The sequence below is a fragment of the Emydura macquarii genome, unplaced genomic scaffold, assembly GCF_026122565.2.
Source record: "Emydura macquarii macquarii isolate MOO-44397 ecotype Brisbane River unplaced genomic scaffold, CSIRO-AGI_Emac_v2 contig_320, whole genome shotgun sequence".
Classification (NCBI taxonomy): Eukaryota; Metazoa; Chordata; order Testudines; family Chelidae; genus Emydura; species Emydura macquarii.
Window position 1 is genome coordinate 2334782 of NW_027130457.1, and position 26239 is coordinate 2361020.

A 26239-nucleotide genomic window follows, 5' to 3' on the forward strand; every position below is an offset into this window, starting at 1 on the left:
TGTTGCTTTTCTTTCGACTTTCTCCAATTTGGCCACATCTTTCCTGATGTAAGACGTGCAGAATTAGACGCAATATTCCCTTTGAGACCTAATCAGTGCGGAAGAATTACTTCTCATGTCTTGCTTACAACACTATTGCTAATACATCCCAGAATGATGTTTGCTTTTTTTGCAATAGTGATACACTGTTGATTCATATTTAGCTTGTGATCCACTATGATCTCTTTCCACAGTACTCTTTCCTAGGGAGTCATTTCCCATTTTGTATGTGTGCAACCAATCGTTCCTTCCTAAGTGGATTATTTTGCATTTGTCCATATTGAATTTCATTCTATTTAGTTCAGACCATTTCTCCCATTTGTCCAGATCATTTTGAATTTTAATCCTATCCTCCAAAGCACTTGCAACCCCTCCCAGCTCAGTATCATCTGCAAACTTTATAAGTGTGTTCTTTATGCCATTATCTAAATCACTAATGAAGATATTGAACAGAACCAGATCCAGAACTGATCCCTGTGGAACCTCATTTGATATGCCCTTCAAGTTTGACTTATCTTGAGCAAATAAGAGATTTAAAGCAATTTTCTGATGGTTAGCAGTATATTTAAAAGAAACAAAAGAAAAAAATCACATGCAAGGTAAACCACCCCAGTTTTGTGCTACGATGTGAATATGATGCTTCCTACTAATGTGTACAAGTATTTGCTACAATGTAATACTTTTTCCAGATGCACTAATTCCCATGCTATTCCCACAATGAGGTTTGTGACATACATGGCTACAGTAGGACAGTGGTGGATTAGATGGTACCAAAGGTTAGTACACTAGCCTTTCACTTCTAGAGACTTTGATTCAAATTTGATTTAGGTCACAAGTTTCTATGTGTTTATGGCTCAATACTGAAAGTTGCTCAGCACTCTGGCCTGACCTGGTGAAGCATTTTAACACATACTTCACTTTAAGTATATGAGTAGTCCCCTAGAACTTGTAGAACTGAGCACTTAATTTTTTGGAATTCTTTGTGACTGTAATATCACTACAGTAATAGCATTCTGTTTTCTGGGTGGGCCATGGGCTGGAAGTGCTGCAGATCCATACTGAGCAAAACTCCATGAGATATTGAGCACCTACTTTACTTGCACTAATCTTGGTTTTAGCTTCTATTTTAAGGTCCTTATTTCCATGAGCATCCACTTTACAATACAAATCTTGGCTTTCAATGTAGAAGTTCTTCTAGCCATCCTAATATGACCCTCAAGAACTTTTACAATATTTTTCTCTATATTTGGTCAGGGTGCTGGTAGTCATTGGTCATGATCCTGTTTCATTTGGAGTCAACAACAAAATTCCTGTTGTTTCCAATAAGGAGCAAGATCTAGGCCAATGGGTTTTACATAGCTGAAGAAACTATCTAAAATATCTCAAATTTCATTTGCTGTCATTTTACTCCCGATTAAGCATTAGAATGTCCATTTCCTTAAACCTTTAAAGTTATTTGGCATTTCATAGCATTTTAATTCAGCCTTTTCCCACCCTTAAAAAGAAAGAACAAGGGCTTAAGCATATCAGTCTGTTTCCCTGTATTTTACAGTCTCTTAAAACAAAATTTTTCCAGATTACAATATTAATGTATAAAACTTCCTTTAATGCTGAATACGGTCTGAGGTATTTACATTGAAAGAAATGATAGTCTGTTTATTTTGGCCCTTTGATTATGTTTGTGTATTAATAAAGCTATAAAAATAAAATGATCTTTTTTATTAAAATGCCTGGGGAATGTAATAAATTTAATCCTCCGTCATTGCTTAGTAGACAATAAATATTTGCTGCTATATTGCACTGTATTATTGAGTGGAGAAATAACTAGGTTATAAAGGCTGCTTTTATAACTGTTTTTATGCTTTACAATAAAACAATACATTTGTTAGTGAGGCAGAATGGACAATGCTCAATAACACTGAAAAGATGAGAAACCAGTTTCACAAAACCTGTTCATAATACAGGAGATGTATGTAAGTAGTTGAAGAACCACTGAAGCCAGACAAGAAAAGGTAAGCAGGAAATGACCTCTCACAAAAACACACACACACACACACACTATACATATTCTCTGTTTTTGAGATGTGGGCAGATGAATTAATAATGTTTAAGTTGATATTCTTGGGAAAGATATTGTTTTTCAAAACCAGCACACACTACTATTGGGATTCCTAGGCCCACCTACAATTACTTGCCTGGGTAAAACATGACTGAATGTTTTCCTTTATAAAACATAGTTTATTATTCACCAGTTCTACCTTACTTTGAATAATGTGGCTGATACATGTGTATGGAAAGAGTGTGTGAAAAGGAATTTAAGCTAACATTTTTAGATATCTAAATTAAACATCTATATTGATACAAAATAAGCTGCGTTATTTTTTAGGGGTGCTGACAACTTGCAACTTCCATTTCCTTCAATCACCTATGAAACTCGTGGTACTTTATTTAGATTCTTAAACATGGGTACGAATTTAGGTGCCTAACTTTGGGCACACACATTTCAAAATTTTGACCTTAACCCCTTCAAGATTGAGCATGTTTCAGCATCAGGTTCTTTTTCAGGGGAAATAATTTTTATTTGTGCTTCCTTTATCAACACTCTTATCAATATTTCATAGCCATACCCAGTTTTCTAACAGTTCCAAGTATTTTTCCATCATAAAGCTTTTGTTTAACATGATAGAACTGCTAGCAATGATAAAGATTAGGTCCTCCAGGGATTGTATCTAATCTGGGTTCACTTTGGGCTCTTTTTATTTAATAACACTTATGTGTATAAAGCCTTATGCATACAGCAAAGATAAATGAGCTGATCAAGAGGTATGGAGATTGTTTTTGTTCGTAGTGATATTCTGAGAAAAAGTATAAAAATAACCAGCTGTGTCTGTAAAAGTCTGTTTAATCAAATCCAGGAACTCAAACCCTAAAATGCAATCATAATTGTATGGTTAGCTCATGACATGACTGCATGGCAAAGTTAAGGTTGTTTGGTGTCTTAATTGGGCATTTCTTACCTAAGTATGTTTGGATTTATTTTAAGTGGAACCACTAAATTCTTGGGTTTATACTGTTTGATATGTGGATACTTGCAACATCCCTGTAATGTTTTTATCCGTAAGTGTTACTGATACACACTCCCAACCTTCAATCCACCATAACATAGTTTTTTTAGGAACTGATTTGTTTGTTTTTGTCTGGGAATATATAGTTAGGTTTCAATCTGATTCCCTTTGACTTCAGTGGGCATTGGATTGAGCACTTCAATAATATTATATTGCTGTCTCCTAGAGAATCTTATATGACTCTTTTGTGATAGGATTTCTTTTCTTTCAGCTCAGTGTGTGAAATACTATGCTGCATGTGTTGTAATAGCTAGGCATGATGAGTTGAGTTAAAGGCAGAGTTTGCACTCTATTAACTCTGAATTTCTTTATTTTTTATGGGTTTGTATCACAACAGTAATGTTGTTTAAGCATAATGGGCCTAATCATCCTTGGTGTAATTCTATTAATTTACATGCATAGGATATGAATGTGAACCAATGTGTGTAATCCTACAAATACAAGACCAAATTCTTACTCAGGCAAAATGTTCATGCAGTCCACACAAATTTTGTCTAAGTAAGGGTTGAGTAAAGACTGCAAGATTTGTCACATGTAATAGTGGGGTCCCACAGAGATCTGTCCTGGTTGATAATCTCAACAGTCTGAAACTATTCAACATTTTCATTAATGACCTAGATAATGAAGTGGTGAGTACTGTATAATATCTGAGAATAACACCAAACTGGGAGGGGTTGTTAGCACTCTGGAGGACAGGATTTGAATTCAAAATGACCTTGACAAATTAAAGAATTGGTCTGAAATCAACAAGGTGACAAAGCACTACAATTAGGCAGGAAAAAAATCAATTGCACAAATATGAAATGGGGAATAACTGGCTAGGTAGTAATACTGCAGAGAAGGATTGGAAGTTATACTGGATCACAAATTGAATACTGTAAGCCAAAAATGTGATGCAGTTGTGAAATAGGCTAATATCATTCTGAGATATATTAACAAGAGTGTCCTACTTAAGACACAGGAGGCAATTATCCTATTCTACTAGACACTGATGATCCCTCAGCTGAAGTATTGTGTCTGGTTTCAGGCACCACACTTTAAGCAAGATGTGGACAAAATGAAGAATATCCAGAGAAGAGCAACAAAAACAATAAAAGGTTTAGAAACCTTGACCTATGAGGAAAGATTAAAAAACCCTAGGTATGTTTAGTCTTGAGAAAAGAAGACAAAGAGAGGACCTGATAACAGTTTTCAAATATGTTATTAATATCTGGACTTTTATAGGACTGTTATAAAGAGGAAGTGATCAATTATTCTCTGTCCATTGAAGGTAAGGCAAGAAGTAATAGACTTAATCTGCAGCAAAGGAGATTTAGGTTAGATATTAGGAAAAACTTTCTAATTATAAGGGTAATTAAACTCTGGAATAAGTTTCCAAGGGAGATTGTGGAATCCCTGTCCCTGGAGGTTTTTAAAAAAACAGGTTGAACATACACGTCAGGGATGGTCTAGGTATATTTGGTCCTGCTTCAGTGCAGGGGAGGGGGGCTGAACTAGATGACCTTTCAAGTTCCCTTTCAGTGCTACATTTCTATGATTCTGTGACACACTGTATCCCAAAGCAGTATACTGTAAATCCCATGTTCATCATTTCTGTATGGTTGTAATAATTCATATTAAGCATATCATGTAAAATATCTGATGAAAGATGATAATCTGCTACAGCCCATTGGGCTGTCAAGATAAGCATATTACTAATATGTATTAAATTATAAGATTTTGCTGTTATTACAATACGTCATAAGTTTGATAGTAACAGCAGCGGAGGCACCTCTGTCCAGGAGGAGCTCGGACGCCATTAGCCAACAAAAGAGTTGTAAAACAAAGGATTCACAATACAATGACAGTTGCACAAGACTATACAATAGAGATTGCTCAACTCTATAACTCACTAGCAGAGAAGGGATTGAGCAACCTTGTAGCTCAGTAGGGCCCACTTGGACATGTCTGCACTAGTGTCTAGAGGCCACATGGTCAGAAGATATAAAAGAAGGAAAAGAGGCTACATGCTTTGTCCTTTCTCCTCCCCCACCCACGCTGAAAGCAACAGGAATGCTAGAACACTAAGAGACTGGACAAAGGCTTGAGAGTAGCATATATACTGAGAACTGGAACATCCAAGTGGGCTGAGAAAACTGCTTAATCTAGATACTGCCTAGTGTTAAAGGTTTAAGATTTAGTTTGCATGTTTATCTTTATTTCCTTTGCTATGTTATTTCTACCAACTGCATCTGAGGAAGTGGGGAGCAACCAATGAAAGCCTATGCCTACTGAAATTAAATTTGTTAATCTTTAAAGTGCTACAGCACTCTTGTTGTTTTTGCTGTATACAGACTAACACGGCTACCCCTCTGGAACTTTATTTCCTTTGGTACCTATCTCTGATTTCTTATGCCTATCCCTTATGCTCACTTAAAGCCCACCATTCTGTAGTTAATAAACCTTAATAAGTTATATTCTTAACTAAAACAGCATGTTTCTGTGAAATGTTTGAAAACTCCCCATTCAGTTAACAAAAGCTGGTGTGTCTTCTCCATGCTGAGGGAGGGGCAAACCAGATGTTAAACTTATTGGGGAGACTTCTGGCCAGGGTAGGACAAGGCAACTTTGGGGTGCAGGGCAGGGAACTGGGGCAGACTGGCTGAGGCCTTTCTCTGTGAGATTTGTGAATGTCTTTGAGAGCATTCATGCAATCTAGCTGGGTGTAGGGCTTCACCTACTGATAGTCTGAGTGACAACAGCACCTGGAGGGGTTTGCTGCTTGTCACTAGCAAAGTAGTGTGAGAGACAGCCCCGCCTGGAGAGTTAAGAGGGTACAGGAGTGGTACCTCCGTCCCAGGTGGCAACCCGGGGGAACCCAGGACAGATTTTACGAATTTACCTGACCACAGTCTGCCTTGTGTTTTATGATTATAAACTGAGGAAAACTAGCATATCTGAAGTTGTACTACCAAGTACCCTGTAGTTATTTTTTTTTATGAACTGAGCACCCAATGATTAAAAATAATGTCGATGGTGGTGATAATTATAGATGCTGTGCTGTAATGGCTAGAAATGAAGTGTTACTGATTAACTAAATCAGCACCAGTAATTTTTTTGATGAAATGTGTTAATGTAAAATCAGATTTATGATTTATTTTCCCTCTTTGCAGCTGGAGTGTATCAGCTTGTATTGATTTTAAATTTCAAGCTCAATACAGTATTAGGAGTTAGAATTCAGCTAAAGAAATAAAATGCCTGGGGTGTGGATCAATGTTATATGCTATTTTCAAGGTGTATGTGGTCTGTACTGAACCAGAGTTTCTATGTATTAACCCGTAAATAGAGGTTCAGGTATATTTTCAAACTCAAGAGATTACTTTCCTGCTATTTGAGCCCCAGAGTGGATGAAGCAATTCAGAAATCTAATGTATGTAACACTCTAGCAAAATGTGTGTTGCATCACCTTCTGGTAGCCAGCCAACTAGATGCTGATAACTATCTACTTCCTTCTGCTACCAGCTAAAGGCATTATTCCTTTAGCTCAAGAATTAGAGGTCTGAGCTGTGGTGCTTGAAGGCTCGTTGAGTTCAAACCCTTCTGACAATATGAAATGGTTGTTATGGCCAAGATTTTCAAAAGCAGGAGTCTATAGTTAGACTAAATCCTGGTTGATTTCTGTGGGAGCTGTTTAGCATTCAAGACTTCTGAAAATCAGAACCATATTTAGAAGCCCAACTTAATTCCCTATTTTTGAAAAACTTGATGTATCTGTCCATCTGGTGTATGAAGAGAATGCTGGTCACTCTGGGTTACAAATTCAAAGTAGGCCCCCTACTGTCTCATTAATGTTGGAAAAGAGCTTTGTTCTGTCCCCCAGATACTCTTGCTGCCGCTAAGGTGTACTTAGTCTCCTGATACCCTTAAAACATGCTACTGAGGTCTCTAATGGGCTTCCCAACTCCTATTTCTCCCCCTCACAAGAACTACCAACCTTAAATGTAGGGTACAGTGTTGAGGAAATTAGTTCAAAGGAGGAGATCTGTGTGGGGAGAAAGAGTCTGAAGGTGCACCAAAGTTTCTACTAAGAATACAATTTTTGGGATGTTTATCTAATTCAAACGTCAAGATTCAGGGAGTCAGATGATTGGCTTTAGTCTTTGAGATGGGAACAAACATCAGCAGTATATGGAAGGAAAGTAGCAGAAGAATAAGAGTCATTAGGATGGGAGAAGGGGAAAAAATGACAAAAAGGAACATTCCCTCAGTCAAAGAAAGGAATAAACTGGATTTTTATGGTGGAATGATAGTAAAATATTGTGATGGGAAGAATATATGGATGGATGGATAGACAGAAGGGCATTTTTCAAGATAAAAGGCTCAATATTGCATTGGCAATTAGGGCTGTCTGAGGGTTGTAGTTACTTTTATATATCTTTATTTGTATAAGTAGTTGGTGTTTGCTTTTTACTGGCTTCTTTAATGGGTCAAGGAATCTTTGATGTTGGGAATACCTAATGTTGAACAGATTACATTTTTCCTACCCCTGTAAATGAGCACCACCCTCATCCTTCCCCACCCACCAAAAAGTCCATTGAAACTGTAAACACTAATTGAAATACTGACCCATCCCAAGTTTATCTAAATACCTAAATATTTATCTTTAGTCAGGTTCCTGAGGATCCCAAATACACGGCCCTTTAACCCAATCCCTTGAGTCATCAAGTTCTTAACATCTATAACTTAATACACAATATATGCCTAGTTTGATAGCCAGATTTATGACTGTAGCTGAGTTGAAAATGTGAATGAATGTTCTTCTGTATTGTGGGTAACCTGGGTTGTAGGATGACAAGGTAGCAAGTGTGAAAAATCAGGACAGGGTGGGGTGTAATAGTCCCCTGTATAAGAAACAACCCCAAATATTGGGACTGTCCCTATGAAATCAGGACATCTGACCACCCTACCTGGTTATGATATGTTTTGGGCATTCCTGGTAGTGTAATTAAGGAGTATCGGGTAAATCTTGCCTTTTCCTCTGCAACGCTAGTGTGTCCCCTGGCAAAAGAACCAGTGAAGTTCTGCTTTTCAAGATGGGAGGTGGGTCCACAATTCAGGAGTCACCATGAAGGATATACCATGCAATCTCTACCCCTTCCCTGACCCTAGTATAGAATTTAGCTTCGTTGGGGCTCCCTGCATTTCAGCAGGAACTAGTAGGGAGGGGACCTGCTATGTAGACCCCTCTATCTTCCCCTCCTGTGGTGGGGAGTAAGGCCACAGAGGGTTTTGCATGTACTGTAGCTTCTCCTTTTCCTGGCAAAGGGAAAGTATCTCTATATGCAATGCCTCTCTCTCCCCCACACAATAGTGCTACACAGTACACATTCAGTTATCTTGATTTTCTACTAGATGAGAAGTTTAGTCATAAATCCTTGAACATGCAGTGCTTCCATAATTATTATATGGAACTATGACTTGGAACTTCTATGGACATCTCATTGCCTCTAAAACATGATATTCTCCATCCTTCAGCAAACCAAAGATGACTAACCTCAGGCTTCTTCTGAAATGAATCCAGATGATCTCTGTAGTATCATTTTATTTATTTACTACATCCCTTATATTTACTTTCATTTAAAAGTTTAGTCTAATTAAACATGCCGTCACCTTGTAAACATGACCAGCGTTATTTTTAAGGCAAAAGTCTGGCTAGTCAAACCGCTTTTCATAAACTCTCACACTTCCACATGATCATCAGTGGTGGTGGAAAAAATCTCTGTGGCACCTTAATATTTTGCTTTGGCCCATGACCATCTGTAACTGGAGCAACTCTACAATACTAACAAATCTAACAAGCAGTCCATTTGTTTATGCTATCAGTTCCAATTCCTCCAGTGGTCCAGGCAATCGTAAGTTAGAGTTAGGAGAGTTTAAAAAAATATCACCTTAAACTTTTCCCTTATCTGTATTGGAGTATCTTTTCACTATCATATCAGCTGTGCATTTTTTAAAGATAAACTTTGATATGTACATCACAATTAGTGCTAGTACAATGATCATGCTTAAAACTTTCCATTTGCCTTTACAGCAAATAATTCTGCTGCATTTGCAGTATTCCCTGGGTATTCTCTAGGGAATGCCAGATGTTCTCAAACTTTTGCTATAGTGTGCACCCCATCCTAACAGAAAGATTTGTCTGATGGACCAACCTGTCACCTCCCCTCCCATTCACTCCCTTCTGTATAAGTGATGCTTAAAATCACTTTGGCAACTACCACAATTATTTACTCAGAGGAGTAATATTAGGAAAGTAATGTAGTTCAGAATCAGAAACATGGAGGGACAAATGGCCTGCTTTCCCTCATAACACACCCCCATGTACTCCCCCACACCCCCACCTGCTGGTAAGTATCTTCTGAAGAGAGGTTGACTGCACACCTTCCATTTCCTTCCCTCTCTGCTGCAACTGCTACTTGTATTTTATTCAGTAAGTTGGGTTTGACATAAATATATCTTTCATTCTAAAATGTACAGACTCCTTTTTGGACTTGTATTCTACCTGTGGGCTGAGACATTACATTGTTCTCACCCTGTTTCCAAAGAAACAGGAGCTACAGCATGTGTAATCAGCAAAAGGGACTAGGTTATATAATATGTCAGAAATATTCCTGATCTTTGTTTTCTTTTGGAAATTAAAATATCATTATTTTTTCTAGGGGCATATGTGCTTCAGGTCAAAGCTACAGACGCTGACGATCCAACATATGGAAACAGTGCCAGAGTGGTTTACAGCATTCTTCAGGGGCAGCCATACTTCTCCATTGATCCTAAGACAGGTAAATGTTTCATCAGCAACAACATTATCATTGCCCATTTAAACTTTGATTAAACATACAAGTGGGCGGCATTATTGGGGTGTATAGAAATAAATACCGAATGTGCAGATACGTCCAAAAGCCAATACATAGTCATACATTTGCTTTGAGCACAAACTTGGTTTTGAATAAATTGCAGCCTGCCATATAGTTTGGAACATCTAAAGTATGCAGAGTAGAATCTGAGAGTTATGAACTCCAGCACAGTTATGGTCGTACCTCCGAAACGTTCGTAACTGAGCTACATGTTATGGTTATTTCTTCAAAAGTTTACAACTGAATATTGACTTAATACAGCTTTTAAACTTTACTATGCAGAAGAAAATGCTGCTTTTGACCACCTTAATTTAAGTTAAACAAGCACAGAAACAGTTTCCTTACCCCTGTCAAATCTTTTTTTTTTTTTTTTTTTTTTAAATCTTTCCCTATATTTTTTAGGAGTTTACCTTTAACACAGCACTGTATAGTCTTTTCTTTTTTTTTTTTTTTTCTTTTTTTTTTCTTGATCTCTGCTGCTGCCTGATTGCATACTTCCGGTTTCAAATGAGGTGTGTGATTGACTGGTCAGTCTGTAACTCTGGTGTTCATAACTCTGAGGTTCTATTATATGTGTTGAAGAGAGGAAGGTGATCAGGAACAGTCAACATGGATTCACCAAGGGAAAGTCATACCTGACCAATCTGATTGCTTTCTATGAAGAAATGACTGGCTTTGTGGATGTGGGGAAAGTGGTGGATGTGATATACCTTGACTTTAGCAAAGCTTTTGATACAGTCTCTCACAGTATTCTTATCAGCAAGTTAAAGAAGTATGGGTTGGATGAATGGACTATAAAATGGATAGAGAACTGGCTAGAGCACTGGGCTCAAAGACTAGTGATCAATGGCTCCATGTCTATCTGGCAGCCGGTCACAAACGGAGTGCCCCAGGGGTCGGTCCTGGGGCCGGTTTTGTTCAACATCTTCATTAATGATCTGGAGGATGGGGTAGATTGCACCCTCAGCAAGTTTGCAGATGACACTAAGTTGGGGACCGATGAGCTAGGCAGCAGTTCTGCAGAAAAGGACCTGGGGGTAACAGTGGATAAGAAGCTGGATATGAGTCAGCAGTGTGCCGTGGTTGCCAAGAAGGCTAATAGCATATTGGGCTGCATTAATAGGATCATTGCCAGCAGATCGCGGGAAGTGATTATTCCCCTCTATTCGGCATTGGTGAGGCCGCATTTGGATATTGTGTCCAGTTTTGGGGCCCCCACTACAAAAAGGATGTGGAGAAGTTGGAGAGAGTACAGCGGAGGGCAACAAAAATGATTAGGGGGCTAGAGCACAAGAATTATGAGGAGAGGCTGAGGGAACTAGGCTTGTTTAGTCTGCAGAAGAGAAGAATGAGGGGGGATTTGATAGCAGCCTTTAACTACCTGAAAGGGGGTTCCAGGGAGGATGGAGGTAGGCTGTTCTCAGTGGTGGCAGATGACAGAACAAGGAGCAACGGTCTCTAGTTGCAGTGGGGGATGTCTAGGTTGGATATTAGGAAAAAGTTTTTCTCTAGGAGAGTGGTGAAGCACTGGAATGGGTTACCTAGGGAGGTGGTGGAATCTCCATCTTTGGAGGTTTTTAAGCTGCGACTTGACAAAGCCCTGGCTGGGATTATTTAGCTGAGGTTAGTCCTGGTTAGTCCTGCTTTGAGTAGGGGGTGGGACTAGATGACCTCATGAAGTCCCTTCCAATTCTATGTTTCCAAGAGGTCTTTCCTGATGCACAATGACTTCCATGATGTTCTATTTCTGACTACTTCTGGTATTAAGTGCTGTTCAGTTCCTGTTTTTTTAGTCCTGGTTGTTTTGACTCCAAATCTGAAGTCTTCATCCTGTTTACTCAATTTGCAGTCTGCTTGACTAGAATGAAGAATTCTCTAGCAGTGATTCTTGTGCTGCATGTTTTTAATTTGAGACAGTGGACAGCTGATTAGTCTCTGCCCTCTTCTTTTGCTGGGACACCAGATATTGGTCTAAGGTTGTTAGATGTGTTGGCAGAGGAGAGAGGGAGGCTGCAATATGTATCTTGTCCTATATTTTTAAATGCCATTCCTGTTTCTATATTTAATAATTCAGTGAATGAACCAAGAACATACACACTGAACACTACAAACTGTGTATCTTGAATGTGTACAGGAATAGTTACCCATATGCACCTTTCAACAAATGGAATTTCTCCTCCCAGTGAAGCTGTAGTTGAATGTCAGCTTGAATGTTAAAGAGTCCTTCTCCTAGATTAATCAATAACTGGAGATGGGAGCTGCATGACACTGTTAGTGCAGAATCTCCAAAGGGCACGTTCTTCTGTCACATGCTCCATTTAGCAGATCATATTGTAGGCTGGGCTTGATGACTCTACTTTCAAAATCTGACTTTTCAGACACCTGGGGAAAAAAATCTTTTTTTTTTTTTTTTTGATTAAATCTCGTGGTTAACAGAGAGGAATTTAAAAGTGAACTGAAAAGCTTTAACCTGCCACAAGCTGAATTCTGGTGTCTATATTTCTCATGCAACACTTGATATCCCCACTGCATTCCCTGCATTGTTTTCGCTCTTAGGAGTATATGCTCCCATCTGTTACTTAGTATTGAGTGGAGCAGATGGTCAAAGCTTACATGACAAGAGCCCTGGAAAATCGTACAGAGGGGAAATCCCATATAACACACATTCACCCTCAATCCCTCTGAACAGGCTACGCTAGTGGATCCTATATCAGAAATGAGCATATAGATTAATGTTACTCTGAGCAACATTAACTTGCATTATACAAGGGTATATACAATCCACTGGAGGAGTTATGTTCACACCCAGGGAGTTGGCCATGACACCAGTATATCTGGGGAGGCAAGGAGTGTCAGAAAAGTCATCTAGAGAGAGTTGCTAGATACACCCACACTGAAATCTAGCAGGCTTGGACTGGACACACTTCTGGATCTTCAGGCAATGAACATTTGCTTGTATCTCATTCCCCTTATGCATCGTGTAACCAAGGGGATGATACAGCAGCTTTTCAGTGATCCACTACAGGAAGCTCTCTGAATATAAATATTCCCCTTCTGCCATTTTTCAGTAGAAAGGAAAAATAGAGCTCTTTGTGATGTAGCTGCAGAAATAAAAAACAGAACTGTCAGCAGCTAGATGATAGGGTGAATAATACACATTTTTACAATGTATTTATTTGCAACTTTGAAATCTCCTCATGTATTTTGTTAAAGATCTTGGTCCATAGTCTGCCCTTAGTTACATCCTTTAAAGCCCAAATGGATTCAGTGGGTCTGCTCACATTACTCTCCATTAAGTTCCCTGGAAGTCAGTCCAGGTGCAGGCCTATCTGCATAGAACTCATGGCAAGATCAGAACCTATTTTTCTAATTTTTAGTCTGTTGACACCTCAGTGACATTATTGTCAATTCACATTCAAGAGCCATATTTCTTGCAAAAAAAAAAATCTTTAAATATTATTCAATGCTGCAGTCCTCTTGGTTAACGCTAAAAGATTATAAAAATGGTAAAGCTAGGAACATGCAGTGAAGTACTGAATGCATGGAAATCTGTTCTTTACAATAAGCATTGAGTTCAAAATTCTGATGTTCTTTGTGAAGTGGAAGAAAAAATGTTATGGCTTATATTCTTTTCTTTCCTGGTAATCATTAATCCACATAATGATTTGCACTAGCCAACGAGATTCTTAAATGTGCTGTTTGAAACATCCATATAAACACGTCTTTTTATGGAAAAGGTTTTTTTTCATTTTTATTTAGTCTTTTAATATAGGCTACTGGGTGATGGGAAAATATTTCCAATGAAACATTTTTTACATTAAATTATTCTTATTGATTTTTATTGGAGACAGAGATGTCTTATGGGAAAAGCTACAGAATGTCTTCCAACTTCCAGACAGGAAAAGCATTGAGTGATTAGGAACTTCAATGCTAGAGTGACAGCCAATTGTTTATGTACTGAAGGCCATTAGGAAGATTTTTAACAGATTTAAGTTGTCCAATGTTATCTAAAAAGTAATGTAAAAATCAAGGTGAACTGCACCTTTTGCTCATGAAATTTTCTCTGCCTGTTCCATTGAGTGTTGAACACCTCAATTTATATATATATATATTTTGCTCTCTCCTGTTAGTATAACAAGGTGAACAATTATTTTCCATAGTATTTTCTGATAGTATTGTTCCAATTTCCAAAAGGACTTTTGCTGCTAAAAAAAAGATTGAAAATATTTGCCTTTCTATTTTCAATCCCCAGTGATCCCCATTTTTAATGATGCTATTAGGACTTTTTAGTATTTTATTCACTTTTAAAATATGTATTTTCAGTTATTATTACAGTACTGGAGCTTTACATTCTAGGATTTCTACTTTGAAAAGTGGAGAATCACAACCCCTTGTTTCAAGAGTGTGTACATGTGTGCTTAATTGTGTCAGATGTTAGTTATTATTTAGTGCCTTCACTGCCATGCTGAGGAATAAGGCACTACATTGTTGTCCATCGTTGTTACTCTTATCAATGTTACAAGCTTCATTCTTATACAATTCAATTTATTAGGAATTTTTGATCAGTTGAACCAATGGTGAAGCAAAGCCAAAGTCATTTCTAGACTTCTAACAAGCATTATAAACTAATTGATTCCATTCTTACTGGTTGACATGAGTTAATTGCCGGAGAAATAACTATCATCCCAAGAGACACTTTTTCTGATCATTCTGCATACATTGTAACAAAAGAAAAAAGACTGATTTTAAAACCAATCAGCCTAATGTTCATAGATAATAATTTCTGAAATAATAATAATCCTGCTCCAACTGGCTTATTTTGTAACCACACAGGCTGTCTGCATTAAACTGCCTGCATCAAACCATTTCCGAGAAATATTGTCTAATTATATTGCATTATATGGTGTTGGCTTGTGACAAGGTAACATACTTTTTCCCATGAATTTGGTCACAGGATCCTACATTTTTAACATACCAGAAAGAAAGCTACAGAAGATGTAGTTAGATACCAATTGTTCAAAGTCACTCAAGATTAAAACACAATTGATTAATTACTAATGATTAATGACTATGTTTGCAACTGCAGGTAGGATATTTACTATATTGTATTCAAAAAGTGCCTGAGCATTTTCAGCAATTGCTGTGTCAGGCAAACAATGATCCCTTCTGTAACATCAAACACCATTTTTTGTATAGAAGGAATGTTGTCTTGGCTAATGGAACATCACTACATTAGTGGTAATGGTGGATATTTTGTCTGAAATGCATAGAGAGGCATATGGACGGTCTGCGAAGCAGTACTGACTTCCCACCTCTTTCTACTTTTTTCTTTGTCCATACTTCATCCCTTCTCCCACTCACATCTCTGTGGGATTTTTTTCCCCCACACTGTCCTTTATGCCTTTTCCATCCTGATATGGAAGACATCCACTCTTTTCATTCACATTCCTAGTCAAAACACACTTCTTAATTGAAGCTTGTCAGTCTTAATCCACCATCCAAAGTGCTATTTATTTAAGGATGGGGGGGGGAAGGAATCCCTGATACATTGCTGTATAATCAATCTTCCTTCTGGTCACCCAGAGCCTGCATCAAAACCCATTGAAATCAATGTCTCTCTCTCTCTGGGAGCTGCTGAGGTATCTAAATGGGAACTGCCAGTTGATGAACTCTTTGGAGAATCTGACTAACAGCGTACATAGGAAAGATAACTATTCTGTAAACAAAACCTTTGCCAAGGTTTTCGTTTATGTGTATTATGTTTCTCTTTTTTTTTTCCCCCAAGGTGTAATAAGAACAGCTTTGCCAAACATGGACAGAGAGGTCAAAGAACAATACCAAGTCCTCATCCAAGCCAAGGATATGGGAGGACAGCTGGGAGGATTAGCTGGAACTACCACTGTAAACATAACGCTCACCGATGTCAATGACAACCCACCCAGATTTCCCAAGAGTATGTTTTATTTTATATACACTAGTTTCAAAATGAGTGAAGTTTATAACATCAATGTGAAGATGCCTTTAAAGAATTTCTTGGGTTGGAGGCCAGACAGAAAGGAAACGTAATTCATCATCGGAAAGTATGGGTTGGATCTTTGCTAAGACAAGAGCTGTTTTAAAGAACATAAGGTCCAATCTTGCAAGATGCCAAAAGCAAAAGGAAATGAGGGCACACAGCATCTTGCAGGATTAGGCCCATAGCTGTTAACAATTACATTTTTTTAAATAACATCAGTTTTGGAAATAATATTTTATCAAGGGAAAGCTGATGTTCCTCTTCAAATGACTCCTGATTATTATACTCAAGGGTGGGTCACAGGCTCCTAACTCTTTATTAAAGGTATAAGCTGACATTGCTCAAAAAAACAACTAAGCAGTAATATTTGGTAAAGTACTACAAGTCAGAATCATTGTTGTCATAAGCAAATGCAAGTCTTGTGCCCTCTGGGTCCATCAACGTTAAGTCTGTACTGGAAAGTTTTCATGGATTCAGAATAGAGATTTTGTACCAAAGATTTATATAAATTAATTGAAATTGGGCTTTTCAGAAATATGCTCATTTAAAAAGGATCTGGGTTGTTAGTTAGGTCCTGATGTTCCAAAGTGCTAGCACATGCAGATCTCTTTGGAGTTCTGAGTGCGCCACAGGTCTGAAAATTCAGCCCTTCCTGTTTATTCAAAACAATAAACTTTGCCAAAATGTAGCAACTGTAAACCTGGGTAGTCATGCCAAATTATTAGGATGGGATATTTAGGCACCTAACTCCCACTTGTTTCAATAGTTTCATAGTTGCTAAAAGACAGTCAACAAGACAAAATTATTTTATTAGATAATATTTGAATGAACAGTTTAGTGATGGCACAGGAGTGTTGTTTTTGCCACTGTTTATATGGCTCTGCCTTGTTTTGATTGCAATCCTACTTTGTGAGGAATCCGTAACATACTGTAATTACATATAAATGGCTTTTTGGTGACAGGCTCCAGATCACACCTATATTTTTATGAGACCATTGTTTTCTCTCAAACATTTGTTCTTCCCACCTTCAGTAATGGAATTCTCTGCATTTCTGGAGAGATCCCAGGATGTCCTGAAAACCAAACCCAGTGCAGCAAGGGTCACAAAGCTCTTCCTCCAGTAGATTTTTAGTTGTACCTTTGACTCTCTTTGCCACTGTGGGCTTTAATCACCTTCATAAAATTACTTAATAATGTGATCATTTGGCTTAATAGACTGAAGTATTTCAAAGTGCAAAGGAACAATATATATATAAAAGATAGAGACACAGGGAATTCTTTTTTTATAGTTCCAGAAAGACAGCGTTAAAGGTCTTATTTCATGTGTGTATTGTAGGTATAACTTTTCAGTCCAATCAAGGCTATGTGCAGTGGATAAAATATCAACAGCTCAAGTTTGTCTTCTTCTCTGCACACTATGAGAGTTGAAAACCTTTTCTTTCCCTTTTATCAAATGTCACAGAAGTCAATTAAAAGCAGCAGCTCTTGACGAAAAAGAAGGGAATAATATTTGAGGTGCACAGTGGGTAATAGAAATAACATATATGTAGTATGGCCAGAGAATAATACGGGGTATTCCTTTCAGTAGGGACATGCTTAACCAGGGTAGCCACATCACTGAAACACAGTCTTTATTGGGTATGTCACAGAGGGAATAGTTTTAGCTTAAGGAAAAGTAATCTCTACTGCTTTATCAGAACAGACGTGCTCTTTATGAGAACAGCAAAAGCTCTGCTTAATGGGAACGTACTCGACCAAAGCCAAAGGTTTAAGTGAAAAATGACTGGGGTAGGGGTGGGGGGAAATGGTCATGTGAGAGAGAGAGAGAAATTCTCAGCACCAAATACAGACATTGACAAAGATGAAAAGTAATGGGCAGCAAGCTGAAATATAATTGTTAGTTCCAGAGGGATAGCCGTGTTAGTCTGTATACAGCAAAAAGAACGAGAGTTCTGTGGCACTTTAAAGACTAACAAATTTAATTTTTAGTGTATTTCTTATTCAGTACTCTATTTATATTGTTTTATTTTTCCCTTAAAAAATAAAAGTTTCTCTGCTGCATTGGCGCAGCTGCACTGATGCAGCTGTGCCCCTGTAGCACTTAAATGAAGACACACTAGGCCAATGATATAGTTAATCACCTTCACGAGCGGTGGTGGCTTTCTGTTGATGTATTCTGTCACAAGGTGATCTGTGCCCACAAGGTGATCTGTCACAAGGGATAAAAATGGGGATACATGTGCCATCTACTGTCCCATCGCAATAGGGAATCTCATTGCTGCGAAACCATCCACTATTTCATCAATATTGCCCAGAGTCAAAGTCCTTTGTAGCAGGAGGTGATTCATGACCATATACACTTGCATCAGTGCAACTCATGCAGTGGATTTCTCCACTCCAAACAGATTCATGACTGATCAGTAGCAGTCTGGTGTTGCTAGCTTCCACACAAAAATTACAACTTGCTTTTCCACCATGTGGGCAGCCATCTTTTTGGTGGCACTGTGCCAAAGGGCAGGGGCGAGCTCTGCAAATAGTTCCAGGAAGGAGGCTTAGCAAAGTTCTGAAAGTTCTGCGGCCACTGCTCATCATTCCACACCTGCAAAATGATGCAATCCCATCACTCAGTGCTTGTTTCTCACACCCAGAACCAACGGTCCACCATGTGCGGCTGCTCCACAAATGCCAACAGCAATCTTGAATTGTTTCTGTTCATGGCACATGTAGGGCAGATACCATGGCAGCATTATCAGATTCGCAGCTCATGAAATACTGCAGGATCAAGTGCGTTGTGTTCACTATGCTGGAGAGCAGTGCAGGATCTTTCTGACAGAGATGGTGAAATGTGCAGTTTACAGGGACTGTTGAAAAAGCTGCCCAAAATGTATTAGGAAGCCCATGGAATGGTAGGTCAGAGAAAACTGCATCATAGAATTCTGGGCCTCCAAACCTGAGGCATTGCAAATCCTTCCCAGAACACTTTTGGCACTAAGTGGAGAGTTGCACAGTGGGATAGCTACCCATGGTGCACTGCTTTCTGTGTCAATGCAAGAACAGCTACAGTAGATGTGCTCTACCAACACAAGAAGTGTAGTTTGGACATGCAACAGTGGTTTAATTATAGCAGTAGCTGTTCATTGACGTAACTTAGTGGGTTACAGATTGTTGTAATGAGACATAAAACCAGTGTCTTTATGAAGTCCACGAGCTATGGGAATTGAGGCATTTGGCATTTCACCAAAGTTGCTCAGGACCAGCAAAATTGGGCCCATTAATGGGGTAACTACTCTTGTGCCAAAGATGCTGTACACCATGCTAGCCTATAGAGTGAGAAACTATTGATTGATTATGATAGAATAAGGCTTAGGCTTATTTTCTGAATTCAGTTAGAAGGATTTTTCTTCCCCAACAAAAGTGAGACATATATTATTAATACTAGGAAGGAACTATATACTAATAAATAATGTATTTTAAGCTTGCCAAAAAAAATTCAAGCACACGTCACTTTCCTCTCACTGAAGGGCTTTTAAAGAGCGAGGTTGGTTTAGACAGGCTAGCAGATTCCAGTGATGAAAAATCATTGAGTGTTCTACTGAACATGGAATTTTTTATATAGGAAATGTACTTTTGAAAGTATTCAACAGGGATGTTCTAGCTTGTGGTTTTTTTATATAATGAAGGGAGACCAGTAAGACAATGGGGTCTTTATACAGCTGTGATTAAGCTGTTTGACCTGCAGGTATCACTTAACCCACTTTTTCAGAAAACAAGATAGTCCATGGCAGCAGGTTTTCATATAACTAGAAGGATAGATGGATTTAAAGTTTTCACTGGTAGGAATATGTTTCCATAGGGGTTTCACATGTCTATTACTCTTCCAGTCATGCTGCCGTTCCAAATTACTGGACGTGATTTGTAAAGAAAGACAGAATACTTTTGTAAACATGGAGACCATCTTCTCATAGCCAAATGTTTTGTTTTTTTGTTTTTTGTTTTGGCCAAAGAGGGGAGGGAGTGAAACTGTGTGTGTCTTCTAAAAACTAATGCCAATACGTGGAGCAATTAAATCAACAATGTAAAGTAATAAATCCTAGAGGAAAAAAGAAGTTGCCTTTGGATGGTGAAGGCTGAGGGTATGTATGTCCACACTTACAGTGACTCAGCTGTGCCACTGTAGAGTCACTTTAATGCTTCAGTGTAGACACTACTTACATCAATGGGAGATTCTCCCATAGGTGTAGGTAATCCACCTCCCCACAGAGATGGTAGCTTGGTTTATGGGGATTTAGGTTAACTATGCTGATCAAGGCTGTGGATTTTTCACACCGCTGGGAGTAATAGTAATGCTGATCTAATTTTCTAGCCCAGACCAGGCCCAGGTGAAGGCAATTCCCATTCAGGTATGTCAGCTAATGGGTACTCTCTCTCTCAGCTAGTAATGCATAGAGGGAAGTGTTCAAGTAAAAAGACAATTCAGCACATGCTTCTTTGAAGCTAATGTGCAAACACTTAACACATTGGGTGTTAGACTATTCTGAACTAGCCTCTAGGGTGGTTGTGGCTGATTTCCAACTGTTAAAAGAAGCTTCAGAAGAAGGCTGATGGGATACATTTACTTCAACATTTAAATGACAAAAGCCGTATAATTAGCTGATATAAATTATACATTATGGCATCAAACCAATTAAGTGAAGTGGTTAATTCATATTTTGCATTGTTATTGTGCTTCAGCTGCCTGTCTCTTTCGTCTGCTCACTGATGACAGAGTGAATGTGAAAGCAATTTAAAGACATAAAATATTATATACAGAGCATTAAATGCTCATAGAAACAATCTGATTCCAAGAAACTCTCTTTTTGTTATGATTTTAATAAGATAAATATCCTTTTAGAAGAAAAACAAAAAGTATATTATTTTCATTCCAATACTAGCAACCAAGAGACTACTGTGAAATGTCTCTCATGGAAGTCAGGTTAGTTAATTCTTTAAATTCTGACACCCTCTTAATTCACTTTTTGCTGGAAAAAAAAAACCCAAAACACACTTATTCAGATAAAGAGTTTTGTCACATAATTTCCAAGTCAATATGTGACGGAGCATGATCTTTAATGCTGTAGCAGAATGATGTGAATTTGTCTGCATAATGGAAAAATGACTTGAGGAGTGGATGATTTAGGGCATATTAAAGTGGCATGGAGCTTTTTACCTTTTGGTCGCCAGAAGTTATCATCTCACTGTGGATTGGTGGCTGTATTTGGAATGTGTAGAAGCACTTACTAGTGGACAGAAGCCTATATCGCAGAGGACTCACTCTAGCCCTCCTTACTCCTTCCACAAGCGCTGTCAATGAAACCAAGCAAACCTACTTGCATAAGGAGGGATGACAAAAGCCCTAGCACATTTTGAACCTTCATGTTCACTCCCCATGGTGAGGCCACAGATAGAATGGAAATGGAACGTGTACTTTCCATCTCACTGGTAGAAGGGGTTCTACCAACTCAAGCTTGAGAGACCGATGTTGTGAAGCCTGAACTAGGTGTGCCTGTATGGAACTGCATCTATTCTGTGGATAAATGCAAGAAGGGAATTTTCAGGGATGCCACACCAGCACCTTCCCCAAACTTTACACTTTCTCCACAGGTGTTTCCCCCTTTCCCCTCACATACCAACAGCAGTGAAAGAAATTAAACTGATATTTTTTCCCAATGGGAAAAAATACTACTTCACAAGTTCAGTAACTTCACTAAAAGCAGCTTTTGCAAGTGAGAACTAAACTGTTTTATTTTAGTAAAATCAAACAGGCACATCATTTGAATTAAGCTTGTTATACAGAAGCCCTTGATTTGACTCTTCTCTAGCTGATCAGTAGTACTAACAGTTGTGCAGTTAAGTAAGAGATGTAGCAAAAGTAGGTGAAAAATGAAAAAAACCAAACAAAACCCCCCACTAATTTTCATTGATTTTCAGCAATTTTTAAATAGGGTTTTCTTAAGTATAAAAAAAGTTATATTTTTTGAACAAATGAAGTGGGGTTTTTTTTGTTTGTTTTTTTGTTTGAGGATGTAAAACAAAGATTTTCTGATCAATATTGCTTTGATGCTGGAATTTTCAAATTCTGTTTGTCCCTACTGAATAGTTTGAAAACTCAAAGAATGGATTTTTTTAAAAACTTCACATGCCAAAAAGCCCTTCCTCTCAGAGCCCAAACCTGTATCTTTTCTGCCATTCTCAGATGTCCTTGGTCACACGGTATGAAAAGTGTGAGAGCTAAGTCCTCCTGCTCTCTATCGCATCACTGAAATAAGTGGAGTTACTTGAATTTACACCAGTGTAGATAAAAAACAGATTTGGTTCTAGATTTCTGAAGCCAGTTAGCATCTAGGTTTATATCCTCCAGTAAACAATGTACTGTGGGCCTGATCCAAAACCTGTTGATGGCAATAGGAACCTTCTTACAGGTTAGGCATTATAACAACATAAGGTTTTGTCTAGAAACCAACTTATCTTGTTTTCCACAAATACCCAATTCTAATAGCTTCTTTTAAAATATGGATTGCCTCACATGAAAACATCACTCCTCTGCCCCCTACATACTGTATAAATCAATCCATCATTGACTGCTTTAGTGATTGCAAAATAGGCTTTTTATCATGGTGCGTGATTCCCAATCAAGTTCTAAAAGGCAGTGCTGTGGGTTTATACTCCCATGACCAATATTAGGTGCAATGCCTACTACCCCTCACATCAACAGTTCATGTTTACCAACAAAATTGAATAGAAGCTATTAAAAATGGGATAAGTTGGATCTAATTGGAGCTTTCACACTATTACTACTGAAAATCATATGTATGTTGACTACAGTAATATTACAACGTATAGCACTCCTACCAAAGATACCGTCAATATTGTAGAATTGTCTAAGCACGCCTATATGTATTATGTATTTTTCAAACATTCCCATTGCCTATTCTCTTTGTACTGTAAGGAAACACATTAGTCTTAAAGCCTGTCAAATGGTAATAGAATAGGCTTTACAAACAATATTGCCTGTTTCTGCTAATGGTCATTGTTTTTTATGGATTCAATTATCTTTGGAAAGCATGGTGCCTCATAAAAATCTCATGCAAGATTTAGCAATGAGTTTAGAAGAAGGCAGGGGTTTTGGTTAACCCATTTCAATAAAACAAAAGATTCAGGTTTCATTCATATAGTTTTGCAGCTGTGGAATGTTGGGTCTGGGTGCTGAGGGGCAGTAGTACATCCCACTCCACAGAGTATAGCAATGAGTGTTCTGTTCCAAAAATTTAGATTGGGGTGGTCAAAACTCGTTCTTGAATTGGAGGCCTATTGTCATTCTCCAAAGGTTGCTGATGAGGGTGGTGGGCCAGCAAGCCAATATAGAAGAGCCTCAGATGAGGGTAGCGGGTCAATCATCTGCCTGCAAAGGCTTCAGGGGAAAGGAGTGAATGTCATCTTTCCCCTATCCCACTGAAGATATCTTGAGTTAAAGAAGGATCCTGAAGCTATATGGTGGAAGAAAGGAATGTGGGGGTTTGGGGAGAGAGGCGCTGACTCAAACATTAAGACTGAATAATGGAATCATGCAGGATTCATGCAGTTTCAACATCTATTACCAAAGATTTAGATGGCCCTAATTTATTGGCTATGGCTGTGTGTCTCTGTCCAGATTTCACTCATTGTTTGCTCTACCAGCACAACTGTAGTAAAATCAAGAGGTGTTTGGATGCATGGATAAATATTCACAAAAAATTATTCCCACATGAACCCTGGGGCAGAACCATAGGACAAAGTTGTTGTGTGCTTGCTAACAGTGCCACCCTACATCTCATTTTCTCTGGCCTACTAACATCCCTCTGACTCTGACTCCATTCTCTCCTTCCTCCTCACTATTTCCCTCCTGCTGATCAGTATCTCTCAAAAATACACCCTGGTCTCTCTCCTCTTGTTTCAAAAATAAAACGAGTGAGCAAATTTCACACATTGACCACACCTGCCTCTTGTAATCTCTGTCTGCCCTTTTCATCCCTCAGAATGTTGCTAAAATATTGGTTCTGACCAGACCCTTCATTGTCTTCCACGATTTCATCACATTAAATTCAAGCTTCGTGTCCTCATCTTTCAAGCAATTTACAACTCTGCATCTCTCAACTTGTCAATTCTTCTCTTATCACCCTGCCCCTTTCTTACCTTCTCTGTTCTATCCACAATTATTTCAGTCTCATCCTCCTGCATGTCAGTTTTTCACACAGACATCTGCATGCTGCCCCTTATGTCCTGAATGACCTCCCGGAACTGTTCTGTAGAGCCAATTGCCTCTCCTTCAAATCTTTCCAGGCTCACTTCTGCCATGAAGCTTCTAAGAAATCAGCCAGTCAGTCATGCAGGAGAAGGCAGATGGCAATGGTTGACACTTACTTTATACACAGTATTTTTAATAACCACTGGAGAAAATTGCAAATGTATGTGTACATTAGTGCTAGTTAGAATTTTTTTTAATGAAAATAATTTTTTCAAAACCAAAAATATTTGGAATATTTGCTGAACATTATCAAAACTGTTTGCATATTTTGTGATCACTTTTATTCACATGGTTATAGAAGTTACCCAGTTCAGTAAATAAAATTTTTGATTAATATAAAATGCTGCCAATTTAAAAAAACAAAACAAAACAAAAACAAAAATCATTATGAGCCCTGCAAAATGAAAACGTCCTTAGAAATTTCAGGTTTTTAATTTTTTTTTTCCATTTTCCCCCCAACAGCTCTACTGTATCTAAATTTTTTTATATATAATTGTATCCCTCCTTTACTCTCCTTGTAAATCACTTGTCTACTTTGGCCCTGATCCTAAAAACACTTACATATATGCTTAACTTTATTTTCAGCTAGATTACTCACAGTGATAAAATTAAGCACCTATCACCTACCAAAGTTTGCAGGACCAGAGCCTTAGTCCCTGCCCAATGAGCTTAAAAACTATTTTCATACAGAGGTGGTACAGCACTAACCACAGCTCCAACCCTGATTAAAACCTTTGGGTATTAGCATTTTATAAATGTTATACAATAATTATCATATAGCACTTATTGATTTTCAAGTGTTTTACAAATTCTAACAAATTAGCATTCCCAGCACAGCTGAGGGATAACATTAGTATAACAGTGAGAGTCCTGTGGCACCTTAAAGACTAACAAATTTATTTGGGCATAAGCTTTCATGGGCGCAGAAACCCACTTTGTCAGATGCATAAAGTGGAAACTTCAGTTTGGTAGGTATATATACACATGCAAGGATGGGTGAGTTAACGAGGCTAGTTCAATCAGGGTGGATGAGGCCATTCACAACAGTTGATGAGAAGGTGTGAATGTCAATGGAGGTAATATTATATTTTGTAGTGGGCTAGCCACTCCCAGTCTCTATTCAGACCTAGTCTGATAGTGTCAAGTTTGCATAGGAGTTTCAGATCTGCAGTTTCGCGCTGGAGTTTGTTTTTGAAGTTTTTTTGTTGAAGTATGGCAACTTTCAAGTCTTTTACTGAGTGATCAGGGAGATTGAAGTGCTCTCCTACTGGTTTTTGAATGTTACCGTTCTTGATGTCTAATTTGTGTCCATTTATTCTTTTGCCTAGAGACAGTCCAGTTTGGCACATGATGGCATATAGTAGATGTGCAGGTGAACGAGCTCCTGATGGTGTGGCTGATGTGGTTAGGACATATGATGGTGTCACTTGAGTAGATATGTGGGCAGAGTTGGCAACAGGGTTTGTTGCAAGGATACGTTCCTGAGTTAGTGTTTCTGTTGTATGGTGTGCAGTTGCTGGTGAGTATCTGCTTCGGGTTGAGGCGCTGTCTATAAGCGAGGACTGGCCTGCCTCCCAGGGTTTGTGAGAGTGAGGGATCATCTTCCAGGATAGGTTGTAGATCCTTGATGATGTGTTGGAGAGGTTTTAACTGAGGGCTGTAGGTGATGGCCAGTGTTGTTCTGTTTTCCTTTTTGGGTCTGTCCTGTAAGAGGTGGCTTCTGGGTACCCGTCTGGCTCAGTCAATCTGTTTCTTCACTTCCCTAGGTGGGTATTGTAGTTTTAAGAATTCTTGATAGAGATATTTTAAGTGTTTGACTCTGTCTAAGGGATTGGAGCAAATGCAG

General features: G+C 38.4%; 1 protein-coding gene across 1 annotated transcript in view; it reads left to right on the forward strand.

Moving 5' to 3' along the window:
- Positions 1-26239, forward strand: part of CDH12 (cadherin 12) — a 701357-nt gene that overhangs the window by 605665 nt on the left and 69453 nt on the right. The window contains exons 6-7 of the mRNA XM_067569738.1: positions 9863-9982; positions 15843-16010. Coding sequence (XP_067425839.1) covers positions 9863-9982; positions 15843-16010 — 288 coding nt within the window. The remainder of the gene's footprint in view (positions 1-9862; positions 9983-15842; positions 16011-26239) is intronic.